This window comes from Lepisosteus platostomus, chromosome 2 (genome assembly GCF_059453375.1).
Source record: "Lepisosteus platostomus isolate fLepPlt1 chromosome 2, fLepPlt1.hap1, whole genome shotgun sequence".
Classification (NCBI taxonomy): Eukaryota; Metazoa; Chordata; class Actinopteri; order Semionotiformes; family Lepisosteidae; genus Lepisosteus; species Lepisosteus platostomus.
The window spans coordinates 60,826,333-60,852,063 of record NC_142612.1 but is presented as its reverse complement, the minus strand read 5'-3'; the positions used below and the strand labels follow the sequence as shown (position 1 = coordinate 60,852,063).

The following is a 25,731-nucleotide window of genomic DNA, read 5'->3' as shown; positions in this document are numbered from 1 at the left end:
TTGGGTAAAGGCTTAGCAAATGAGGCATTGGGTTGTTCTTCCTCAGAATCTTTTTGCTATCCAAATACTCCATGTTAGCAAACTGTACATTTTAACAACTTTTGCCCTGAATAGTTGCTTGCGTCATTCCAAGTAGAACATAGAAAATCTAAATCTGGGGCAAAACACGGAGCAAAGTTTTATTAACATAGGAATTGTCGGGTCTCTATGCCTTTAAGGCTGTCAGTCTGTAACATGCTTCATCATTTCTGTGATGTGACCTTTAGTGGATTTTCTAGGACATTAACTTTGCTCTGTTGTTGGTAGCAACATTCAGAGCTGAAAAGTCATCTAATTCAAAAGGTGAAAAACATTTCCCTTTTACCCAGTCCAGCTGGTCTCCTCAAACTCCAGACACTTAATTAGCAGCTAATAACCCTGATCAGTGTAATAAATATTAAAATGTCTGAAGGAGAGAGGTTTAGGGCAAGGAGCAATGGAAAATGTTGAGAAATGATGTCAGAGGAACCGGGACCAGGGATTGGAGTGGAGATACCCGAGGAGAGACTATAAAAACCTCATAGTCAACACCAGGAACAAGCAAAGAGAGGGAAAACTTGAACTTGCAAAATTCCAGGAACTTTTGTGTGGTTCGTTTCAGGCTTCTGAAGAAAGGTAGGAGAGGATAATTGCATGTCAGAAACTGGTGTTTAATGTGATTTGCTGCTGTTGTTTTTTTTTTCACAAAAGCTTAGGTCTGCTTTATAGTAGCAGAAGGTATGTATACTGAAACAGCCCCTGTAAATACCAAATATTTCCAAGGTAATGTGAAGAAGAAAATAAATAGTCAGGGGCACTGCCTTGAATTATCTGAATACAACATATGCCAGCAGCAGGAATATTTTTATGCAGCTGGAACCTAAAATGTATTAGTGATCAGCACCCCCTCTTTAAAGCCTATATATACTGTTACATTTAAAACTGTAACTGTTGGGGGTTATTTTTAGGACCTGTACATGCTAAAATGAGTGCATGTTGCTAGACAATGAATTTCACTTCCTACAGCTGAATTAAACCTGGCTATTTAAGTGTCAGATCAAAAAAAATAATTTGGTTAAACAGGAATCTGAAGGAGAATACAAATAAGTGAGGAGTACAACATCAAATTTTCTGTAAATCAACAAGTACTTAATGTACGATAATGTCTCATTTGGAAAGTCCCATCTTATCAAGAAATTACATAATTCTTACACTTGCTGCAAATCTTATACTCATTGCAAAATCTTTTTAGAGTTAATTGGAACTGATTGTAGTTATGCAAGAAAACACATGTGAGACTATCATGAAAACAATTAGTGATGAAAACAGAAATGTTCATCTGAGGTGAGACAGGGGAACTACTGAGCAATATTTTTTTAAATTTCCAAGTAGTAAGATTCAGACTTTGAGTTCATTTAAAATATTTAAATCTTTCATAGTCGCATTTTGTTGAGAAAAATGGCATCACCCTTTAACTGAAATACAGATGAGAATTCTTGAAATGGTTTCTTAGGTTTTGGATTTTGCAATCTGGTAAACGTAAAGTGTATATGGCACATATGCTATCAATAACAAAGTTTAACTTCAGATACAGTGCCACCATATTACTGGAGCACATGTGATAACGGGTGTTTGTTTTTATAAAGAGGCATAGGGTGAACAGAAAATGCTGATGTACATGTTCTGACACTAAAGTGCAAAGCACACCACCAAATTTATGAGCCAAGAGGAGTATATCAATTTGCACATTATAAAAATCATAGTTTATATTGGATGGGTATGTGATTTATTGTTACTTCCACAAACATTGCTTTGTTGAAAGCAAATAGAGATATGGATCGTATTCTTCCAGGTTGTCATAAATTTGGTTTCACAGTAATTCTGGCTGGGGACGGAGCAAAAGCAGAGAAACGCAAGAACTGATGGGAGCATTCTATCATTCACTTAATTAAAGAGTCTGTACATTGCACGTTAAATACATTTGTCATTTCCGTGAGTTTGGTTTTATTAAATTAGAAGGGAAAGATATAATTTTGTGAGATGATTGATTATATTATATAATAAATTGTACTGCATTTTCTATCTGTCCTGTTTTTTATAACTCATACAAGCTTATCAGAGAGCTGTTTCTTGCTAGACCTTCCACCCTGTTCCAGAGCTTGCCGTTGATACATTCAGCTGTTCAGTGATGTAACTGAGTTAATTAGTACTATTAGTAATTACACAAATAGAACTGGTTATGTACAGATCCTGCATAGGAACAAACTGAAGGTCTAGTATGTGTCTGTCCCTGGCTTATGAGTATCTTAAAAGGACAACACATTGTCAGAATTGGAATCAAGCAAAACCTCCTATGCACAGACTTGCAAGACATTTGCCTTTTCAAAAATAAAAGCTTAGTTTGATGTCACATTTCACTAAGATGAGCTGAAAAGATGCTCTTTAAAATTTTGCTTTTCCAAAATACTCATTTTAAAAGTTACATAGTGAGACTTCTGTATCATTCTGTCATATAAATATCCCTGCCTGATAAAGGTTTTTCAGTAAATCTTTTTTGTGTCATAGCTATTCTAACAATTCTAGTTTCAAATGATATACATCCACTGTGTAATTATTTCTGTTCTGCTTCATACTGTATACTGTACAATCTCATGCTTCAGCAGCACTAAATTTTAGCTTACAATGGACTGCTGAAATATTACGTAAACTCTGCCAAACATATACATTGACAAAAAGTGATTTCAAACAATCATATTAAAAGTGCAGAAACCAAAATGAAGGCTGTATTTTGAACATTTACAGTATAAAGAAATCAACAGTGAAGAGTTAATGTGAGCTGCTTTGCTTTTTAATGTATTGATTTCCAAGTGGTTATGTAGTATGGTGACTAGTGGTTAGCATTGCCTCACAGTGCTGGGATCCTGGGTTTAATTCCAGACTTGGGGTGCCGCCTGTGTGGAGTTTGTGTGTTCTCCTGTGTGTTTGCGTGGGGTTTCCTCCAGGTTCTCCGGTTTCCTCCCACAGTCCAAAAACATACCGGTAGGTTAATTGGCTTTTGAAAAAACTGGCTCTGGTATGAGAGCATCTATGTTTGTCTGTGTCTGCCCAGTGAGGGACTGGTGTCCCGTCCAGGTTGTATCCTGCCTCGTATCCATTGCTACCCTGTACTGGATAAACAGGTTAGAAAATGGATGGGTGAATGGACTTCCAAATGGATTTAGCTCTATGCTTTGTTGCAGATTGTCTTAAGAAGGTCTGCTGCCAGAACCATCCACTTAATGAGTAAATGGTCTCCTCTCTTGTTTAAAAGAATGAATAATAAGGAGTGTTTGCTCTGTTCCAGATGCTGGGCTGCAGGTGCATTTTATTACCCTGCCTCTTCGCAGTGACTCTTCTCCATTGGAGCAAAGGGATTTTACAGCTAGCAGAGGGGGCACCAGAGGTAAGAATTACTTTGGTGCCATTTGGGCATGGAATTTCACACTTCAGATTCACTGCCCATGATTTGAATGAAGGAAAACTAACTCACAATTAATTTGCCAATTAAAATGATTTTCTTAAATAAATAATACCATGTTACTGATATGGTGGAAGTTTATCATTGGTCATTATGGGTCCTCACAAAATGCCAGCATTGTAATTAACTCAGCTGAGTTCAATACAGTTTTCTTTCGCCAAGATCATCTGTATTCGTATTATTATAAAGCAATTTAATTTTTTTCATTATTTAATAATAAATGGAAGTTCAAAAGGAATACTGACAACCAAGCAATTTTTTTTCAGCTGTAATTAATCATAATTATTCCCGAAATCTTTCCTGATTAGCTATATATATAATATGCAAACTCCTCTTATTCAAATTTAGTCTAATGTATACCTCCTTCTCCACACCTGCACCCTTGCAGTTACCACTTGGTATTCTCTGCATGGGTGTCCCAACCTTGTCTTCTTGTGGCCAAGGAGATGTCCCTGACTAGGTGGATTAAGTCGAATCTCCCAAAACCAAATTACACAAGATACTGACCACATCTAATTCTTGAATGTTGTTTTGTATCTCATCAGTAAATTTTACTATATTATTTGACTGTTTCCTTGGAAGTGCAGTAGTGTGAAGTTTGAGTTTCTTAGAGTGGAAAGTATTACATAGAAGGTATGATAATTTATAATAAAATCTGGCGCAATTATGTCTAATTTCTGTGAGAATAACCCAGTTTACTTCCCTCTGACACTCAATGGCAGCAAAAGGGTGGAGAGTGCTAAATTCAAACAGAACACCTCCCACAGGATTTATTATAAGAGAGTTATATTTAGATCTAGCATGACTAATAAAATGGAGTTAACAACAGATATTCTATATATATTTCCATTATGCCAGAAATCATTTTTAGCGCCTGCAAGTTCCACTCAGTATTTGGTATTCCCTAAAAACTGCTCTCAAATCATCATTGCAGTAAAGCAGACATGTTGTGTTGCAGGAAAATATATTTGTGCATAAAGGGATGGCCATTTTATTGATGCTGTGTTATTTAAATATTTCTTTCTGCCTTAAAGTCTAGGTCACACGGGAAGCACAAATAGATATTAGAGATATTGCTGAATATGACAGAAAATAGCTTTCTTTTTGTTTCCACTATGAGTTTACTGCTGAGTGCTTTTTAATTGACTTTTGCAATACATATGGCAATTATAGCAATTAAGAACTGTGAGAAATACAGTAGTTTCTTGGGTGGCCCCAGAGCACACTAAAACCTGTGGTCAGATAGTAGGCTTGACTTATTATATTGAGTTCTATTGGCAGCTGTACAAAAAACGATCACAGCTTGACAGTGCTTGCTTTGGAGGATGTCTGTATGCAGTATCTGCTTTCCTTAGTCTGGTACAGGGGGTTCAACAGAGAATTATATCGTCTAATGACTTGCTATTTCAAATTAAGGGGGATAAAAGGGGAAAGAGAACAGGTGCTACCAAGTTTTGTTGTTCTGTTTTTTTAAGCACTTGGAGTCATTGCTAGTCATTCTTATTTGGTGTAGTTTTCATACAGTATAATTCTGACCTTCGTGTGAGTCTGTGGGACTAAAGACCTCCATAGTGAAACTGGCTGTAATCCAGTTCAAATTCACCATTATTCGTTCGTTAATATATGTCTTTATTCAGGGGAAATGGGGGCACTGTTATTCTTGGCTATGTTTCCTCAGACATTTAAACCAGTAGGAAAACTTTGACTTCCATAATGCTATTATTCAGTATAAGCGTGTAATTGCATGCTGTCATCAGCTTATGTGACTGAGTTAAAAATAAACATTGTCACTTTCCTTGTAGGAGGTAAGAAAATGCAGCATTAATTTCTAAAGAAAAATAAATGACCAGAAATAGAACAGTGCCTCCTGCTTAGTAAGACATCTTTCATGTGATTCGAGTTAGCTAATGAAGAGATTAAAAATAAAGCATCAAATTAAATATGTGAAATCTGAAACACAAACAAGAGACCTTTGTATGTCACTGTGGTCTGGATGAAAATTGAGCTCATAAAGAGTAACATCTATTTCTATGACTCAAAGTATTTGCGTTTGGCATGGTGGCGCACTGATTAGCATCACTACCTCAGAGCCTTTGGGCCCTGGGTTAAATTCCTGGAGTGCTACAGTATATGCGTGGAGTTTGTATGTTGTCCCCAAATTGACGTGGGTTTCCTTAAGGTGCTTTGGCCTACATTGTGATGGGCTGGCATCCTCTCAAGGGTGTACCCCAGTTGCTTATCGAGACAGGCTCCAGCTGCCCTACAACCCAGTATTGAATAAAATTGCTAGAAAACCAATTGATGTTTGGATTAAGTATTTGTATTGTAATACAGATCGTTACTTCTACCTTGCTACCCAGCCATGTTGTTGAAGCCATCACCCTGTTTTCTTTCAAGAAACACCTAGATGAAATCCTAAGATCAAGTCACTACTATCAAAAGGACTAGATGGTCTGAAAGTTCTCTTGTTTGTAACCTTTCTTATGTTCATATGTTCTAACACGATCTTGTCAGATCTCATTAACTTAGGTCATGGGCTGGGCCTGGTCAGTACTGGGATGAGACATCTTTAAGGAATTGCTGCAGTGAGAGGTGTTGGTGGATCAGAAATTGAAGCTCCAACATTTCTTAATCCCCGTTATAGTGTCCACGGTTGTAGAAGATGACAATCTTCAAATGAGATGTTTTACCCAAGTCCTGACAACTTGGTCATTCAAGATTCCAGGGCACTGTTCATAAGAGCAGGGATATCTCTGCTAAATTCTATGTTGGGCTTGTAAAAAATGGTCACCTCTCCACTTGATCTGCTGTGCAATGGGCTGTTGCTACAGAATGTCTACTGTGTGTCACTGCATTTCACTGGGAGATGAAGTGGGCCCTGTTCTTGATATAAGAGAACTTTGGGATATTTTGAATGAAATATAATAATTATTATAAGACCACATACTGTAGATGATAAATGCCCTTAATTGTCTCTAATTACTGTAATTAAGAGGACTTTCATCTCTATTATTCTATTTTAAGCTATTGGACTCAGAACAAGCGGTTCTTTATCAATTGACTGACAATTCTGTCATTATCAAGGGGAATCTTTTAGTTATGGTCTCATTTGTAGCTTCAGTCAAGTCCATTGTTCCACAGTGCGATGGGAATCATACGTATGATTCTGTTATTAACTGGAATAACTTGCATACACAGCAACAGACAAATAAGAGAATAATGAATTATTTCTGAAGAATAATAAAAACAAAAGCAAGAAAGGACTCTATAAAACCCATCATCCTTGTGTCTCCCAGTTTCTGGACTCTTCTTTGGTTGAAGCGGCAGACTCAAGGTCTCTCTCCAGTGATGAGAAGTCTTCCAATGACCTAGCAGCCAAACTCCTGCTTCTGGATGAGCTGGTCAACCTAGAGAACGATGTCATCGAAACCAAGAAGAAGAGGAGCTTCCCCGGGTTTGGATCTCCTCTCGACAGACTGTCTGTGAACAACATGGAACTGAAAGGCAAGCAAAGGTAAGCACCACACCACGCTGGACTGTGTGTTCCTACTGTAGAGAGTTTAATTTATCTCTCTAGCCCCTTCTCTGTCTTGTCTCTTTCTAACTCAGATCTATATTTCTATAGAAATAAATATCAGTGCAAAACCTTTACATCAAAATCTAATTTATGGATGCGAAATACAGCTTCCATAACCTGCACTATGAGCAACAGGTATTAAAAGAAGATAAAATATCAAACAATAAAGTAAATAAAACTGAGAAGCAAAGGTTTCAGTCTAACATGATATTTCCTATTGCAGGATATATACAAACATGCGTTGACAGATGAAAACCATTGTAAATTTTGCAACCAATTCTTGTGTACTTATTAATTTTGCTTTGATCTGATTAATGTGTATAAAAATGTTACTGAGCTGATTCTGTTCAATCACTTGAAAAAAAGCAAAAACAATGTTATTAAAAAGAGGAAATGATTAAACTATTGTAATGAACAGGAATTGTGAAGTGACAAAAAGAAACTTCCAAAGAATTGAGACAGTGCAGGAGAGTACAGGTACAATTCTCCCTCTGCCGTTGAACTCCTCCATCAAACCTCCTTACTAGAGATCTGGCATCTGGCACAAGATTAGAAACTTACTTCAGTTAAATGGGAGCTGTCTTCCAGGAGAACTAAACCCTTACAGCTTACACCTCAAGGCAATCATTCTCCATAACATTAGGGGCAATCATGCAAAAATGACAGAATAGCCATGAGATTAATTAGCATCCACAGCAGAATTGTAATAAAAACAGCTGGACTGTGCTATACAGTATCTGAAGTTTTTTGCTCCTAAACAAATTATATTTCCATATCAATAGTGGGATTGCATTCTAATTAATGATGCTTAAAAATATGATGAAAAACTAAATTCAAGTTTCATTAAATTAAAGTAATACAATATCATTTCATATTTAAATTCATTACACTATAAGAGCATGCCACTTGAATGCTATTTTAAGTGTTAAGCTATACAATATATAATTACAGAGATCCCTTAAATGAAAACAGTTAATTAGATTAAATCATTGGAAACACATTGCCATTGACAGTGAAATGTATTTCTAAGCTGCATAAATAGAAATATTATTTTTAAAACATAATTTTGGTAACTTTGTTGGAGTATAATCCACCATCTCCACTCATTTGTAGCCAAAAGAAGCAAAGGCAGTCATTTTTGTATGTGAAGTAACCTCTGAGAAGCAACATGATATTTCAGTTTTTAGCTTAAAAATACAGAAGCGTGTCTAATCCTCTTAATATTAGGATAGACATATTTGGGCTTCCCAGGTTTAGGTGAAATCTTATCTTTGTTATTATAACCAAGCAGAACATTTTACAGAAGCTAACATAAATGTCAAGAACATCCAATTTGTTTGAAAATACATAGACAAAATCATATAACTTCATCCTCCTAATAGAAATTATCAAGAACAAGAATGAGCCTGTTTATTATTCTATATTATTATATTTCTATATTCTATAGATCCAATTATTCTAAAGATTAGTAAAAAAACAATATATGTTATCTATCTATCTATAAGATGGGAACACATCACCCACTACATCCATCCATTTTCTAACCTCTTCATCCAGTTCTCATCTGCAAGGGAGTCAGAGCCTATCCCAGCAAGAAACAGCCTAGGGGCAGAATACACCCAGGATGAGACTCTAGTCCATCACAGGGCAGACAGCCACAAACAAAGACACATACATACTCACACCAGGGCCAATTTACCTACCAGTATGTCTTTGGACTGTGGGAGGATACCAGAGCACCTAGAGGAAACTCACACGAGTACAGGGAAACATACAAACTACACACAGAAATCATCGCAGCTCCAGAACTGAACCCAAGGCCCCAGCACTGCAAAGTAGCACTGCTAACCACTGCGCCACCTTGCTGCCTTCACCCACTCCCCTGAACTGTAAATCAGAACATACTTTGAAAGACATCATTATTACTCTTTCTGCTACAATTATGGAAGGGCTAAATATACAGTAACTCATTCTTTCTCAATAGATTTACTCATTATTTTGCTGTTGTGTCCTTCATAAATAGGGTCGTTTCCTGTACATAAAGTGCTTGGGGATCCTTTGGAATGAAAAGTGATGTGTAAGTGCAATTATAGGTTTCTTCCATGCTGAAAAGAGAAGAAAGGAAACACAAATGTCGGTGTTCTTTTGATTACAGGAAAGTGGTTGACCTTCCCAGGAGAAGACTTAATGTGCCAATAGACCGGATTGCGATGAATCGCATTCCCAACAGCAGGGGCTAACCTGGTATGATCTGACATACAGAACAGTGTTTGACACATACTATGGTCCTCCATTTTTCAGGGAATTCTGGTTTTCATTTAAACCAAAAGAAAATTTAAAACGAATTTGAACTAAGAATCTACTTAATTAGACATATTTGGAGCTCTGAAATGGCTGGAGATTTCAAACTACAAAAAAAAAAAACCTGAAAGGAACTAGAAATGTGCCGATTTATTCTTCTTGTTCCATTGCTTGACCTGAGGAAGGAGTCTTATTCCTACTCCTCAGGATTAGCCAGTGCACCTATCCAACACGTTGTTGGGAAATGTGGGGAAACTCAAGTATCTGGAGGAAGCCCTAACATGCGGGCTCCACACAGACTAGCACCAAAGGCTAAGGAAAAATGTCCCCATGTCACCCCCAGGAGATAGAAGCAAAAGGATTAGCACAGTGATTAAAGCTGTCCAATAAATCTTAACTGAAATGAAAATCAGAAGACACAAGGTCCCGTGAAGGCTAAAGATGGGTAACTCAATTTTCCCTTAGCTAGATACCATTCAACCATCTTGTTACAATTAAGTAATACACAGTTTGCTTGCTGACGTCTTTGTACTGCACACAGAATAAGCACTTAATCACTATAAGGGAATTTTTTGTTGCAGACAAGGTACAGTAGGGTGTATTACTCCAGAGCAGCCAGATACTGAAGTCTGTGAATGGCTAGCAATGAGAAAACAATGTCACTGTATCTCATTGATTCTTCCTTTTTATATTTGCTTACAGGATGATAATACTCAAACATGGTTTGAAGATGCATGGACAACGTTTTTCACCCTGAATCCACTGTAGTTTTCAATGTGACATAGCATTTGCCACTGTCTTATATTATAGTTTACCAGGTGGAGTCTGGACCCGCAGTATATGGTGTATAGACAGCAAAGAATTTAGTAAAAGTAGGGAAACTATTGAGCTAGGTCTGCACATATGTACATATCATTATCACACTGTATTATGTATTTAAGCTAACATCATTTGCATGTACTTGTACGAAATCCCCCTTTTAAAGTATAATATCTGGTTCTGACAAAATTTAAAGACTAGAGGGAGATGCATGTATTTTATTCTAAAATATTATAATATTTTCAACCCATTTAAGTGATACAGTTGCTGGTAATGACTGGCAAAAGAATCGACCATTTTATTATTGGCTCTGTAACTTAATGTTGCACCAAGCCACTAGAAATGCATCGTGAAACTGGGCAAGGCTTAAGTCCACAGATGTAAGCTAGAAAACACAAAGAATAAACTAATTTCATTTAGTTTTTCTAAGAAGAAAACTATCTGGGTGTTTAATATTAACTGATAAGCCTTCCTCAATTGTATCAACAGTTGCTATAATGGGGACGGCATGCTTCATTTTAAACATTTAAATCTAACAAGGTGAAAAGAATGTTAAATATACAAGTACACTTTCTTCTAAATAAAAAAACTTTTAAGATTCTAAAATTTATATATGGAGCCTCAGATTCAAGGGTTTCAATAAGACATTCTGTAATGTATACATTGACGTTGTACTTCATTTCAAAGCACATATTCTACAGATCACTGTGGCCTGGTGTATTTTAAAATATGTCCTGTATATTATTGTAAATGGGGAAAAAAAAACATGGAAAGCAAGCTCTCTATGAACAAAAAGCTGTGCTCAAAAAGTCCAAAAGACATACCCTAACAGCAGAAAAAGTAAACACTTTTTTCTAAATAAGTAAAAAAACGAATTCTCCATAAATAGACAGTATTCTTTTAAACAGAAATAAAAGGCTGAATGAATGGTAGCAGTAGTCCATACTCAAACCTACTGTAGAGGCTCATCAGACCAGTGGTTGGATGGGAATGAGACAGTGAGCCTTCCCCAGACTGAAGCGATCAGGCTGAAGTTCCTTGCTGAAACAGCAGAATGGTAGAGTTCTTGTAAATCACTGCTGCCCTTGCTCTCAAAAACCCTATACTGAACTCCTACAATACTACTGTATGTAGGATCCTTAAACGGCTAATTTTATTGTTACTGGCCACCCAGTTTGTACTGAGAACTGAAATGCTGTTTATATAAAGGGTTATTTTGCAGTAAGTTTATAACACTGAGCAGCATTAGTTTTAATTTCTTTTTGTAGTACACTGTTGCAGGTGATCTGTAGTTGTTAAATGTTTTCCCATTGCCTTTTTAAAGATGAACTGTAAAACAAAGTCTTTCAACTCGTACCACATTGACCATGGCTTTTCTGCAAAGTGAAGGCATTTGTTTTTCTTTGCTAACTGTATTAGATGTACAGAGGGTGATTTAATTTGGGGGATGGAATGAGCAGTGAAATTATCCATTAATATAAATAAAGTGTGTAACTGTTGGCAAGTTTTTTTGTTTTCTTTTCATATGAACAGTTCTAATTCTCTGTACAGAAACACCCTGAGGTGTAAAAATTGTGTGCTTGTCATTTTCCTACTGGAAAACAATATAGGGGAGAAAAGCTTTAAAGATTTGGTTAAGATGATAATCATATTGTATGGACATTTTTTATGAAGACAATTTTAAGATTATTAAAAATATGTATTTGTGGGTGACACGGTGGCACAGTGGTTAGCATTTCTCCCTCGCAACACTGCTATCTGCTTGGAGTTTGTATGCTCTCATCATGTTCGTATGAGTTTCCCCCATCAGACTAAAGACATCCCGGTAGGATCATTGACTTCTGTAAAACTTGCCCTGGTGTGAGTGTCTGTATGTATGTGCCCTGCGGTGGACTGTCATCCTGTCCAGGGTGTATCCTGCCTTGCGCCTAATGCTTCCTGGGATAGGCTCCAGGCCACCGTGACCATGAACTAAATAAGCAGTTGAAAGTGATGTGATGACGTTATGTATTTGTGTTATGAATCCAGAAAGAAGATCCTGGATAGTGCTTTGTACTTATTAGAGAACATTAAATCCATAGTTGAACCTAGTGTCTCTTCAGAGTAGAGCTAATTTTGGTTTCTATAGCAGAAAACAGACTGAGTGTTCATGACAACTCCCTGAATGGGGAACAGGAGGCTTGTTACCTTCAGGAACAATGGTTACCATTTATACTATATTGCTGAGTGGATTGGACCAATCTGGGTAAGGTAATGCAGTGTAAGCAGTGAACACAGAACACTGCAGCTAAAAGCACAGGGACCGAACTACCAAACAAACTGGAGAGTAATTAGAAAGTAGCTGCATAGTTCTGTGTTCACCCAGACTGCAAAAATATCTCCCTCCAAATCAAGAGGGAGTATATACAAAGTTACCATCCTGAGTTAACAGTAGAAACTGTCCTCAAACATTATTTCAACAACACAAGAAGACAATAAAAGTCCCTAACATGAAAGGGTTGACTGGGAGAGCTTATACAGTACATGGCTCAACAAAGTAAACTGAGGCTAACCAGTTTGGATAAGAAATTATGAATTGCTCTGTAAAGTACATTGTAACTTAATCAGATGGGAGGCACCAAACTTTCACAGTAAAAAAAAGAATGCAGAAACTATTGGGTTATTTAGTGAAAAAGCACAATCTCTGAATGAAGGAAATTAGTGTTATATGATGCACTAGTGAGACATCTTTTAGAATTGCAGACTGAGAACGCATGGTGCATTCAGCAAAGATGATGGGTCCTCTCAGTGCTGTGTTCAGCTGAGTTAGTGTGAGTTATTATTTGAGCAGCACAAGTTATAGCCTGCAGTAAATAATAATAATAATTAATAATAATAATTGCTTACACTTATATAGCGCTTTTCTGGACACTCCACTCAAAGCGCTTTACAGGTAATGGGGACTCCCCTCCACCACCACCAGTGTGCAGCATCCACCTGGATGATGCGACGGCAGCCATAGTGCGCCAGAACGGTCACCACACATCAGCGATCAGTGGGGAGGAGAGCAGAGTAATGAAGCCAATTTTAAAGAGGGGGATTGTTAGGAGTCCATGATTGATAAAGGCCGAAATAAGAAGTAAAAAAAAAACTGAATGAAAGAGCTTTCTTCTGCAATCTTTTTTTTGTTAAACTCCACACGGCATACCTTATATGTGTTTTTAAAAATAAATAAATACAGTTATTTAAAACATAATTAATCTGTGGAAACGAAGCCCTAGCCATTGTTTGATAGCACAAACACATGATTCCCATGGTTACCACTGTCTTGATATTGGAAATTGTGTGCGGTGTTTCGATTTTCAGTGCCGCTTGTTGTGAAAACAGACTGTGCGATGCCAAGGAAATACACAGATTACTGAGGTATTTCCAAGTGCCCTGGTAAATAAAAGGGGATGCCAATTTCTTTCAGCTTGTCTTGAATGTTTTAATGGTTCTGAAACACACAGCCGAAAAATAACAAAACATCCTGTTTTGATCTGTACATGTTAATATGTTCAGAGTCACGATAGTGTAAGACAGATCTCCTGACTTCGCCTTGGGGAATTAATTAAAGCAATGCTATACATTTTTTACAAAAATGACATATTTATTTATATTCGAATGCTTGAGAAAAGAACAACTCTAGAATTTTATCTGTAGGTCCCAAACTGTGATGCTATATTACACTTTTCTAATTACACTTCATTTTTTTATCATCAGTTTCAATCTTTTATTGAGCAAGAGTACCACAATAGTGCATGCCCATGATTAGAAAAAGAAGCAAAAGTTTGGGCTGGAGGGATGAGTCTCTCAACATACTGTATGTGATCTTTCCTATACATAAGTTGCTACTTTACGTGTGGAGATGTAATTAAAGGCAGACAGCTCACAGCAGATGGAAGCAATTAATTTCTAATTGAGAACTTTGTGAAACAAAGGTATGCAGTAAAAGCAGGGGTTTACACACCCAAACACATTTTTCTGGGCTCCCAGTGTACGTAAGCCTATGTGACGAACCTCAGCAGTAACCTTTTAAATTTATTTTCTTTATAAACTGTTGCAATGTACTGTACACATCTAATTTCATCACAGCGGAAAGTTACAGTGGGCTTCAGTGGAATATGTCCCTGCAACAGAGATAAAACCTACAACCTTACAAGGGTGTCCTAAGGTAGTCCCTTCTTTCGTGCAAGGTACCAAAGACATTTCTAGTTCAATTTGTCCCTCTTTTTTTCATTACACCTCATACTGAATTCTTTTAGTAACTGGCACCAGAATGCACAATAACACTACTCTTGTCAACAACCTGTATAAAGCCAAAGTATTTATGACTTAAGGCGCAACTTAAAATAGCATGAAGAAGCAGTCATCCGCTCCTTTTGACACCAGTGCCTTCCCTATCTTATTTCTGCACAATTGCTGTTTATTTGCCTAGGTAAATTTCCATATGCAATAAGTAAGTGCACGGACTTGGTTTTTTTTCCGACAAAGGTTTCTTGTTTAGAGACATAAGGAAAAATGTCTCTCAGCTGACTGCTTTAAATTCTTTGCAACATGACGGATTTGTTCTTAAAACAGACAAAGCCAGGGAAATCTTTATTTTGTTAGGAGATACATATGGATTGCTAGACTATTTAATCTTTTTTATAGGACATGCTCGGTTTTAGCTTCCCTCTATTGACACATTTTATTAAGAAATCTGCCACAGTTGCTAGAGAATAATGTTGCTAGAGAATAATGTTGCTAGAGAATTGACAAGCTTATTTACATACAGTACCACATATTAAAAATGTGTTTAGAAATAAGTTTAGCCAATCATGAAAATACCGTTTTCACTTTTTAAAAAAATCTTACCTTAAGTGTCCATAAACTCAAGAGTTTGAAATGCAATATAATGTTTAGATGAAAGTATATTTGATACAAATATACTTTTATCTGAAATTATAATGGTATATTATGAAAGATATAAAATATCTGAAATTCATGTTTGGAAAACAATGTATGTTTTTTTGTAATTCTATGCTCCATGTATGGAATTTCGTAGTACAATGGTTGTCCTACCAGGGAATGTACACTTTTCAGAGTTACTGTATTTCGCATTTTACAGCGTGAGAGCCTAAAGTATCTACAGCTGGCAAAACTTAGAGGAGTGGTGCAGCTCTTGGTGACAGACCATGCTTCCAGCAAGACACTGGAACTGCTATTGTTATGACTCAAGTCCCCCAGTCCTGGCAGCACTTACTCAATTGCACATAGCTTCATGGGAAATGCTGGTCACAGTTAATGAAAGTGCAAATTCAAACCAGCCACGTTTGAACTATAAGGATCATGCTGTCCTCGAAAGGAGTGACTTTGACCTCTAGTACACAGAATCCAACAATATATTCAAGTCCATCTCACAACACCCATGACCTTAGAACTCAATCGAACCTCAGCAGGCGATAAAAGCCAACACACAAATGAAGGGCAACAAAACAGAAGGAAAACATAGCTTTGACTCTCATTATACAGATCTAGAGTGAAGGACTAGGACTATAACATTCTTCAAAACTCAGGACAAATCCAGAGGTGGAAATTAGAGCTGAATCTCTCTGGTGTTCATCATGGACAAAGTAATTACAAAAATTGTCCTGAATTGTCTCATGCCTCTTGCTGAAGACCATCTCCCAGAATTTCAAGGTTAAGACCTTCAAGAGGCATGGCTGACATGATTATTACAGTTCATCATATTACAGGAAACATATCTGGTGCCAACATCTCTACAAAGCTTTCTTTGACTTGACAGATGTGTTCATCTCTAGAAGTACGCATGTTCTCCAAAATACGTCAATATCCGTTTCCTGCTTCAAGATGATATGCATGCAGTAATTCTCTCTAATGAACCTATTACACATTCCTGTGAAGTCTGGACAGGGGTAAAACAAGAGTGTGTCATCGACCAAACTCAGTATTTCTGAGTGTCATGTTCCAATTTGATAATAAACAAGTTCCTAGCTGGAGTGCAGCTGACTTATAAAATGGACAGCAAATTATCACTTTGATGCACAGCTAAAACCACCGCAACTTCAGTCCTCAAAATGGAGCAGAATTTCTTGACAGAAATAGAACCAGTAGCAATACATTGCTGATATTTTCGATGAGTAGGGTGTCAGATGGACTAGCTGTGTGAGATGAGTATGGTCTAGTGGGGATAGGGAAGTTTGAAACAGATTTGAGGTAACGAAGGAATGGACAGTTTGGGGTGAGAATCCATGGAGAAGAGTGATCAAAGATGTTGAAAAAGCAAACAGAGGAAGAGATACTGGAATAGAAAATTCGAAAAGGCAGAGAACTGGCTCTGGAAGTGCTGAATTTCTAAAAGGGAGACAGCAAACTGGATTGCCTAATAGGAAAAACAAGCAGCATTTATTAAAAATAATGAGATACAGTACAGGTAGAAAGCCAAGTGAGACATCTGGGAAGGTTCATGATATACTGTACTGAGATTAAAAGCACTCAAATTTATAAAATACACTAAAAAAATATGCCTGGATGAAGGCAGATTTTGGCTCCAAGTGGAACCTCTACGAAAAATGGGATACAGTTCACAAAATGTTTCAAAGGGAACCAAGACATTCTGTGGGGCCAGGGGGCTCATGAAAGATATTCCTCTGTAAAGACACTAAGCCTAAATGATGGTGAGACAGTGGTGAGAAGTTGGAGGAAGCAGAAGGTGACCATTATAGAAAGTGATGCCATTTTATTGCTCCAGGAGCAGGTGCCACTTCCTGTAGTTCCGCTGTGTGGTTGGTGCCCAGATTAACACAGCACTACAGACATATTAGAGATGTTGTACATACAGCAGCTTACAGGTAAGTAAATGAGAAAGGATGAGGGCATGCACTGAAGTGCAAGAGCCAAGACACATGGCGAGAACTGCCAAAGCTTTACAATTGTTACAGCTTTAGGTGACTTAGAAGTGTCTCTTAGATTTGAGATAAAGTTTGTGACAATGGGAAGAGTGAAAAGAGAGAGGATGTTTGCTGAGGTCTGGGGGGGTCCCTTAAGCAGAAACAATTGTACAGTTTACCTTAGTATACAGTACCTCTGGAAGTTGTGGATTGATGATTGGAAAGTACAGAGCAGTACAGAGTATAGAGCAGTACAGAGACACACAATATTAGAGGAGTTGGGACTTGTAGCTTGTGCAGGCAAGAGCCCCTTCTTCTTGATCATCCAAATCAAACCTGACTGGAACTACTGCAAGTATTTGAACCTTGTTAGAGAGGGCATGCTTTTCTATGTTTTTAGGAAACTTGGGTTTCCTGGTTAAAGATACCTCAGTTAGAAAGTTAGAAGTTTTTCCTGCTTAGGGTGCATTTTTATGGATAGGGATATAGGCTCCCATTTATTCTGTGGCATCCAGGGTGCAGAGAGAGAGATTCAACTGCTGGTTGCTTTGTATTTAGTTAGAAGGCAGCTCATCTCTTGTGTGGCCTCTGTAGGCATTTTAAGAGTTTAATGCTTAGAAGAAGTCTGGGGTGAACTGAATGTTAGGCCTCTGAAAGCCTTGTTTGTAAATACTGTACATAGAGTAACTTGTGTGTTGTATGTTTTGTTGTGTGTAGTGTAGTTTGTGTGTTTTGTCATTGCAATAAATGTTTGTTTTAACCAAGTGTGCCTGGATTATGGATTAAGTGTGCCCCCTCTCACCAAAGCTGTATCAGAGAATAAAGAATTCACGTGCCTTTAATTATACCAGACGCTCAGGTATATTGCTAGAAATCAGTTACAAGTCCGGGGTTATGAATAATTATTTCACTGGCTGACTAAACCGCTTGGTCAATTCCTGATGTTCACCAGTTTTGTAACCCCCCCTTTGTGACAACAATGTTTAAGCAGCATAACAAACTGCAAACTATAGATCAGTGACTGCATTACATCTACCTGTACTCAGTGAGTGGCATACAAAGCCTTTTAGCCATGTCAGGGAGTTCTGCAGCGAAACATTTGGGGTGTCTTTATGGCAGTACTGCACTGTTGCTGTTAATAAGAACATTTTCCCTGTGGTCCCATTTGTACTTGTACCACATTTCATAGCTTCCTTGTGCTCAGTGTTCATGATGATTTAGTTTAAATAGGTCAATAATCTTAATAAGTCTCTCACATGACATCCAACTGGACACACTGCTGTAGCTAAGAGCATGTGATGATGGGACATTCTTATAGTTCTTCCGTAACAACAAACCAGGGTCACAGGTGTCTTTATCAGTTTAGCAAAGTTAACGTACAGTGAAAGGCAGGACTAAAAACAGAGCAAGTCTTTTTTTTAAATGAAACCAGTGCAGCAGCTCTTTAATTTGGATTTTAACAAAGAATCCTAAAGAGAAAGAAAAACTCTTTCGTGTTCGGCAGGTTTCTCCATAGGCCATCAGGGCTTGCAGCCATCAGCGCCCCAGCAGCTATTCCAGGCTTCTTTACTGGCTCACCGACAGAGCACTGGTGGTGCCTCTCGCTCAGCTTCCACCCCTACTCAAGAGAACAGCTGTGCTTCTATAGGGAGAATCACAGCTGTCACCGTCGTCATGGCAACAACTGGCAGCAGCTGTGGGTCTCCCAGGTGAGAAATAGCTGACGCTATGTCACATATCGCTTTTGTGGATAGTTATTTTATTAGAGCAGTGTTTTCCATGAATTAGCGTGGCGGGATATTGTGTTTATCAGAGAGACTACAGACATCCAACTATACAGAAGGCTCAAAGATAATGGCATCCTTCCACTCAGAGCACCCCGGAGTTCAGAGAACTCTGGTTCAAAAACTGGGTTGTAAGTGGACTACAACTAGAATTGCACTAAAAGCACTGCACATCTGGTAAAGTGTGGGTTGGGTCTCAATTCAGCTAGGATTTCCTTAGTTTTCTATATAACAATGTGGATTGAGATGTTAGGGGAGAGAGGGTTAAGATTCCTTCATCCAATCCTAAATTCTGCTGTTCACACTCTGCCACTTTCCATGTGGAGAGAGGGGTCAGAAAGCGTGCACTTGGAGGGACACATACAGTACAGTGTGGAGTTCACACCTGCCGCTTGCTGGCTCTCATGTGATAGCGGTGAGATGAATTTACAGATTGTGCTTACAACATTGGGGGATACAATGAAATATTTGTTGAATACCTGAGATATTTGGAATGTGTTGCATTTTAGTATATATCCAACAAGTAATTTAGTTTTCTCCTTAATAATTACAGTACTATACATATATTTTAATGTAACAATATTTAATTTAATTCAGATAGCATTATTCTAGCTTTTGTTTCTTACCATAAGGTGCAAGACAAAAGATTTAGAAATATTATATTAATGTTATGGAAACACAGGAATATGCCTCCTTAACATTATTTTTTCCAGGTCCAAGTATTATGTTCCTTTAGCGGTCAAAATAATTAAGATAAAAGCGACTGAGGTAACAAAAAATGATTTATTGTTTGTGAGGTACTGAAAAAGCTCAAATGTTCTCTACTCCTGTAATATTTCTAATCCAAGCTAGGCTTTTCAGGACACTGGAGTACACACCATATCGGTCATTTGTACCACACCCATCTCCCCAAGAAACAACTCCTACTAAAAACCAGCGATGATTGTGTGGGTTCAAAGTCACCATTGGGCCACCCGAGTCTCCTTGACAGGCATCCTTTCCTCCTGAATTAAAAACAAAATACAATACATGACACAATGTTGGCAGAGCTTATAGAACTGTGTTATAAGACAATGTTCACCCGCTTATAGATGTTTATTGCATACCATCAATGCCAGCAAGCTGAATTGCATCTTGTGATTATAGTGACTGCTTTTTTTCCTGCCAAACAATGTACATTTTTAGGGATATCCATGAGGTCATGTAGTGAGGCAAGAACTAGGTGCTCTTAAATTACTATTCTATCTATTCACAGACCTACTATTTAAAATGCAAAATGTACTTCAGACGATGAAAGACATTGAATGGAATGAAAGCAAATAAAACTGGTCTCCATTTTCTGTCAAATTTACGTTCTTGGACAGAAAAGTGGAATGTGTATTAAAAAATGATAATGGGGAGTTTTACCCACAAAAATACAGTTCCCTCCAAAAGTACTGGGGCTGTAAAATCTCTTACTTTTCATTTAAAGTCAAATAATTTGTATTTGTGATGATGAGATAAAAATAAAGTATACTATATATGTAATTTTTGGATAATTGTATGCATACAAAATAAATAAGCATAAAAGAACATATCATACAGTACGTACACAATCCATTTATGGATCATAAACTTCATTCTAGAAGTTCGAGATGCAGGTTAGATCCTTATCTCACACACTTCCACTCGCCAACTTACATCCAGTCTCACACCCAGATCTTCCCTTTGAGTGCCTCTCTCACACGGCCCCATACCTCCCCATCTACACCTGCCCATGGCTCCTCATGGGGGGGAGATTTCTCCCCATCTTCACCCTTTTAGCTTCTCCCTAGCACTCTCCTTGCAATAGTGAGAGTAGTTTGGGCAGTCTATCCTCACAGATGGACTACCATCCTCTCAGCTCGATGCATCACGCCAAATACATTTCAGCCTCTATCGCATTCATTAGGATCAAACTGAACTACTGAAAAATAAACTGTAGGGAATAAAAATAAGTATTCGGTTGCAGATCCTTTTAAGACAATAACAGAATGAAGTGTTCAGTTGAACAGCCATTTGTCTCGAAACTTGCAGTCACCTGAAATGGGGGTATTGAACACAATGAAAGACATTGTTTTGAAAGACATTGACACAGGGCTAAACATGTTTGCAAAATAATACCCGGCAACAAACAGCTGAAATGCTACACTTTTGCCTCATATTAATCTTGATCTGAAATACAAATTTTGTTAATACACAGCAAAAATGACCAAATTCACTTCAACATCCCAATGCTTACGCTTCCCACACTGTCCTGGAAAAGTAACGAGACCCTTTGTAGTTGTGACATTTTGAAGAAGCAATTAACGTGCGTTACACAGCATACACAATCAACTGCACTCATTCAAAGCAAAGAACAAATAGAAAAACGTGAATAAATAATTAACATGAAAGAAAAAATGATATTATTGCATAAGTATTCAATCCCTTTGCTGTGGAAAATACAAATCAATTTAGGTGCACCTAAGTACCTTAACAAGCAACACAGTTGAGTGGCCTCTGTCTGTGTGCAATCATAGTGATTCACATGATAGATAACTAGAATAAATAATATATTGTAGAATAAATAATTTTAGATGACACCTCTGTAGGTTTCCTTAGTCAGGTAGTGAATTTCAAGCAAAGATTAAACTATGAAGACCAAGGAGCTTTCAGAACAACTAGAGAATAATGAGTTATTTACAGTACATATGCAGATCATAAGAAAGGGAAAAAAACTCTTTATATGTCTTTGAGCATGGGAGATTAGATCATTAAGAAGTGGAAGAAATCCGAACACTGCTATCCGATTAGGCTATTCCTCCAAACAGAGCAGCTGGGCAAGGAGGAAACTTGGGGTTTTCATCAAAGCACCAGAATGACACTGCAAACATAGATGCTTTTGCCAACCAAGTCTAAATGCAAAGTGGTACATCTAATGCAAACTCAACAGAACACATCACTCAGTCAACACCATCAATCATGGTGGCAGCATTATGGACTGGGAAGCTTGTCATGACTGATGGGAACATAGATGGAGCAAAATACTGGCAAATTATAGCAAAAAACCTGCTTCAGACCTATAAATGGGATAACAATTTACCTTTTAGCCAGACAATGATCCAAAGCATAAGGTCAAAGCTTCACTGGAGCTCCTTAAGAATAAGGAAAGGAAGGGAATGTCCTTGAGTGGCCCACTCAAAGACATGATTTTAATCCTATTAAGAATCTGTAGCCAGATTTGAATCCTGCTGTCCATGCTGCATGGACAAAAATGGCCCTAAACCAGCGTGCCTGAAGCAGGTGAAGACTTACCTGAAGACTTGTGGCTGGAATTTCTGCTAACTGTGCTTCCACCACATACTGTATTGAGTTCATGGGGCTGAATACTTATGCAATCAATACATTTCATTTTTTTCTTCAGATTTTACTGACGTGCATTTGAGCTTATTTTACTCTTAAAGTTTTTAGGTTAGAAGAAAACAAAGTGTTAAATACATGCATGAAATATTTGTCTGAACACTTCTGTAAGGCACTGTATATACTGTATATACTGTATATAAAGTATATATTATATTCACTGACATGCTTCCAGAACAAAAATATGTTTGTTATCATATTTCATTATCCAAAACTCATTATTTTGACGACCATCAGGTCAAATTTACATGCAATAAGATTTTGTAATCAGTCAACATATGGCTCATATTTATGGAAATATTCAGTAAGGAGACATAACAGCTCCACTCCTACCTTCTTTTTCTCCAGCACAGATCATTTCATCAGTCACCTTCCGACCCAGGGGTCCATAACCACTTTCACAGATTGTATGGTCAACAATAGGGATCTCAATCTGCAAACAAAAGATAACATAATCAAGCAATTACCAGCATAGTGCTCTTAAAATACAGGTATACGCAGGAAACCATCACAAACAGGGAAACACATCAGCATCACTATATATTCCATTAAAATCCACCAGGTGGCAGCATGTGTTAAGTAACAAAAAGAAGCAAATCTAATGATTGTAATAGTGGCTAATGGTTTAATGGCTTGTAAATGTCCTACATACTTTTAAAGGTAAATATTCCAGAGCATACCTAACACACTAACCTCCATAAGTGAATCTGGAAGTCTGCGCAAGAACTGCTTTCCCCATCCACTCACAATCACCATGTCCCCTAGGCAAAACAGAAGCAGAGCTTAGGTAAGCACTGTACCACCATTTCATCTTTATGGACTTTCACTACATGGCTGGCTTGCTTTGCTGCTCCAGCAGTTCATCACAGCTTCTGATATGTTTCTTTCTGTGCAAGCCCAAGCACGATCAACGTCTAAGCTTAAAAACAAACTTGAAATGCTTTACATGTACAGGTCTAACAGGAACAAAGGTCTCTGTGTTTTCATTCTGCATTCGTGGTGATTGTTTTTGCATTACGCTCATGTACTATGAATGCAAACTAAATGAACTGCAAGAGCTAAAATGCCTTTGAAAGCTGAGTACTGTATGTCCCCTCTATCAGTGAAACAAACAGCACTGAGCTGGACCGTCACAGACAGGAGACAAGAGAAAGCTCAGAGCTGCACTGTTGGAAGATCACTCTGTTTTACCTTCTGTCAGGGCAGAGTGCTCACTGGCATCCGGCAGACAAACTGGAATGACATAGTTATTCAGAGCAGCGGGTTTGTTGAGCTCTAATAGAGCAACATCAAATTCAAATGTAGCTGCTTGATAAGCTGGATGCAGAATAATACTCTTGGCCTCAAACAGCTGCTCAGTGTTCTCCTTTCTTCTTGTGCTGTGTTTTCCTAAAAATTAAAGAACAAGCAATTTTTGTAAAAAAAAGCATATCAAATATTACACTGCACTAGCAGAATAAAACAGTCTGATTTTGTTTTTGTTTGTCAAATAACAAAGTATAATTTTTTTCAAGGTTTCTCAAACAAAATCTCAACAACGATACAGTAAGTACCAATGATCATTCTGATCACAAAAGCAGTTTTAGAATTAAGTTGATGTTGTCAAAAAGTGATGTGACAGAGGTCTAAAACCAGCACATGTGCTTTAAAGCAGTAAACACAAGGTTTCAGTGGATCTACAAAATGTCAAAGTGTAGAAAATAAAAGATAAAGACTAGACGTAGTGCATAATCCAAATCAAATTCAGCAGTAGTGTACATTCTTTCGTTTGGGCTATATTTATAGTAGACGTTTACTTCAATTCAGACAATTTCTGATTAAATAAAGAGTAAAGATTTAAGTAACACTATCAGAATCACTAGACAAATGTAATACAATGTTATGCAGTGAATGTAATCTTGTGAAAAAATATTTTGAGGGTTTTGCTATTAATTGCATAATACTACAATATTTTACAATTCTCACAGTTACATAAAACTATTTCGACTACTTATAAGCTATCAAAATTAAAACATAGAAAAAATGATTACATTATTTGCTCACTTAAGTGACTACATGAATTATTAGTTCAAATTAATTATTTTTGTAACTGATTTAAAATAAACACAACTATATTAGTCATATACAGTACATTATTAAATACTATTAACTATTTATTTGTCTGACACTTCTATCCAAAGCAGCTTAGTTTTGTATCTATTTACACCATTTGAGTGGACTAAGATGAGCTTTTTACTTGACTTTGCCCATGGATATGACCCCACAGACTTAAACTTATAGGACTACAGCCCTAAACAGCCCTCCACACTTCTGCCCTCAAAAGATGATACTTGAAAATTCTTGCGTTCATCTCCATCCATCCCTTTTCTAACCGCTTTATTAAATACAAGGTAACAACCTACCCAGGACCTGTCCTGGTAAGTACCAGACACAAAGTAGGATGCATTCAGGATGGGACACTAGTCCATTGCAAGGCACAGACAGACACAGCCACGCCCACTCACACCAGTGCCAATTTTCCTGGAAGCCAATTAACCAAGTTTCCAGAATCCAAATACAAATAGATACGATGTTGTCATTTAGCACATTTTGAAAGCTTTCACATTCTCTTCTTTACAAGGCATGTTCCAAGGGATATTTTACAAAAGAAACACCTTTGCATTTGTACTTCACAAAGAAGGAAAGATCAGATGGAAAATGGGATACGCAAACAAAGACCTACTGTACTGTATGTAATGGCCTTTTAAGGGGTGCAGGGGTGAGGAACCAGTTAAATGACTTTTCTGAAATTGTTATTTCAAAATTTTGACACTGCTTCTCAAATGATGGGATAGTTCACTAACCCAGGACAATATGGAAAGAAGTGTGGCCGACAATGTGTGAGCTGCGCAAGACTAGGTCTTCAGAGTCCAGTGGCTCATGAAGGCAGTGGGCAGCAGTCACTATCCACCTGTCACCTGCAGAAAGAAATTGATGTCACTCAACACACCGCAGAATTACATACTCGGCACTATTCGTAATCCTAATAAATAACAATTAAATAATTTAATAGACTTGTATTACTCAACACATGATCATTCACTTCTCATGAAATACTCCTAAAATGCTTTATTTTGATGTCTTGTCAAGCCTCTTTGTCTCATTAAATATCCCAATGTACATGTATCTGATACATAGTAATTCTGGTCTTTTGCTTGCATTTTAGTGGTATAATTCACTGCTATGTACATGTGTCTATATCCTAATATAACACATATATTACAGTTCTGCAATGAAAACATGAAGCCAGAAGCATACCTCATAAATATTCTGAATGGTATAGTTACAGAAAACAAAAGCGAAAACAAAGCAAACCTCATATTGCTGTCTGTTGATAAAACAGAT

The 25,731-nt window shown here is 37.5% G+C and overlaps 2 protein-coding genes across 2 annotated transcripts in view; one reads left to right on the top strand and one right to left on the bottom strand.

Annotated features, from left to right (window-relative positions):
* The first annotated feature begins 273 nt into the window (after positions 1-273).
* On the top strand, positions 274-11,731 carry ostn (osteocrin). Its single transcript, XM_088611012.1, has 5 exons — positions 274-654; positions 3,362-3,460; positions 6,832-7,049; positions 9,268-9,356; positions 10,116-11,731. The coding sequence occupies exons 2-4, from the start codon at positions 3,362-3,364 to the stop codon at positions 9,350-9,352; spliced, it is 402 nt and encodes a 133-aa protein (XP_088467138.1). The 5' UTR covers positions 274-654; the 3' UTR covers positions 9,353-9,356; positions 10,116-11,731.
* A 7,960-nt stretch (positions 11,732-19,691) lies between these two features.
* masp1 (MBL associated serine protease 1) overlaps positions 19,692-25,731 on the bottom strand; it is a 42,464-nt gene continuing 36,424 nt past the window's right edge. Inside the window, exons 12-16 of the mRNA XM_088611001.1 lie at positions 25,191-25,304; positions 23,539-23,736; positions 23,041-23,108; positions 22,681-22,780; positions 19,692-19,931 (exon numbers count right to left, since the gene is read on the bottom strand). Coding sequence (XP_088467127.1) covers positions 19,738-19,931; positions 22,681-22,780; positions 23,041-23,108; positions 23,539-23,736; positions 25,191-25,304 — 674 coding nt within the window. The 3' untranslated portion in view covers positions 19,692-19,737. The remainder of the gene's footprint in view (positions 19,932-22,680; positions 22,781-23,040; positions 23,109-23,538; positions 23,737-25,190; positions 25,305-25,731) is intronic.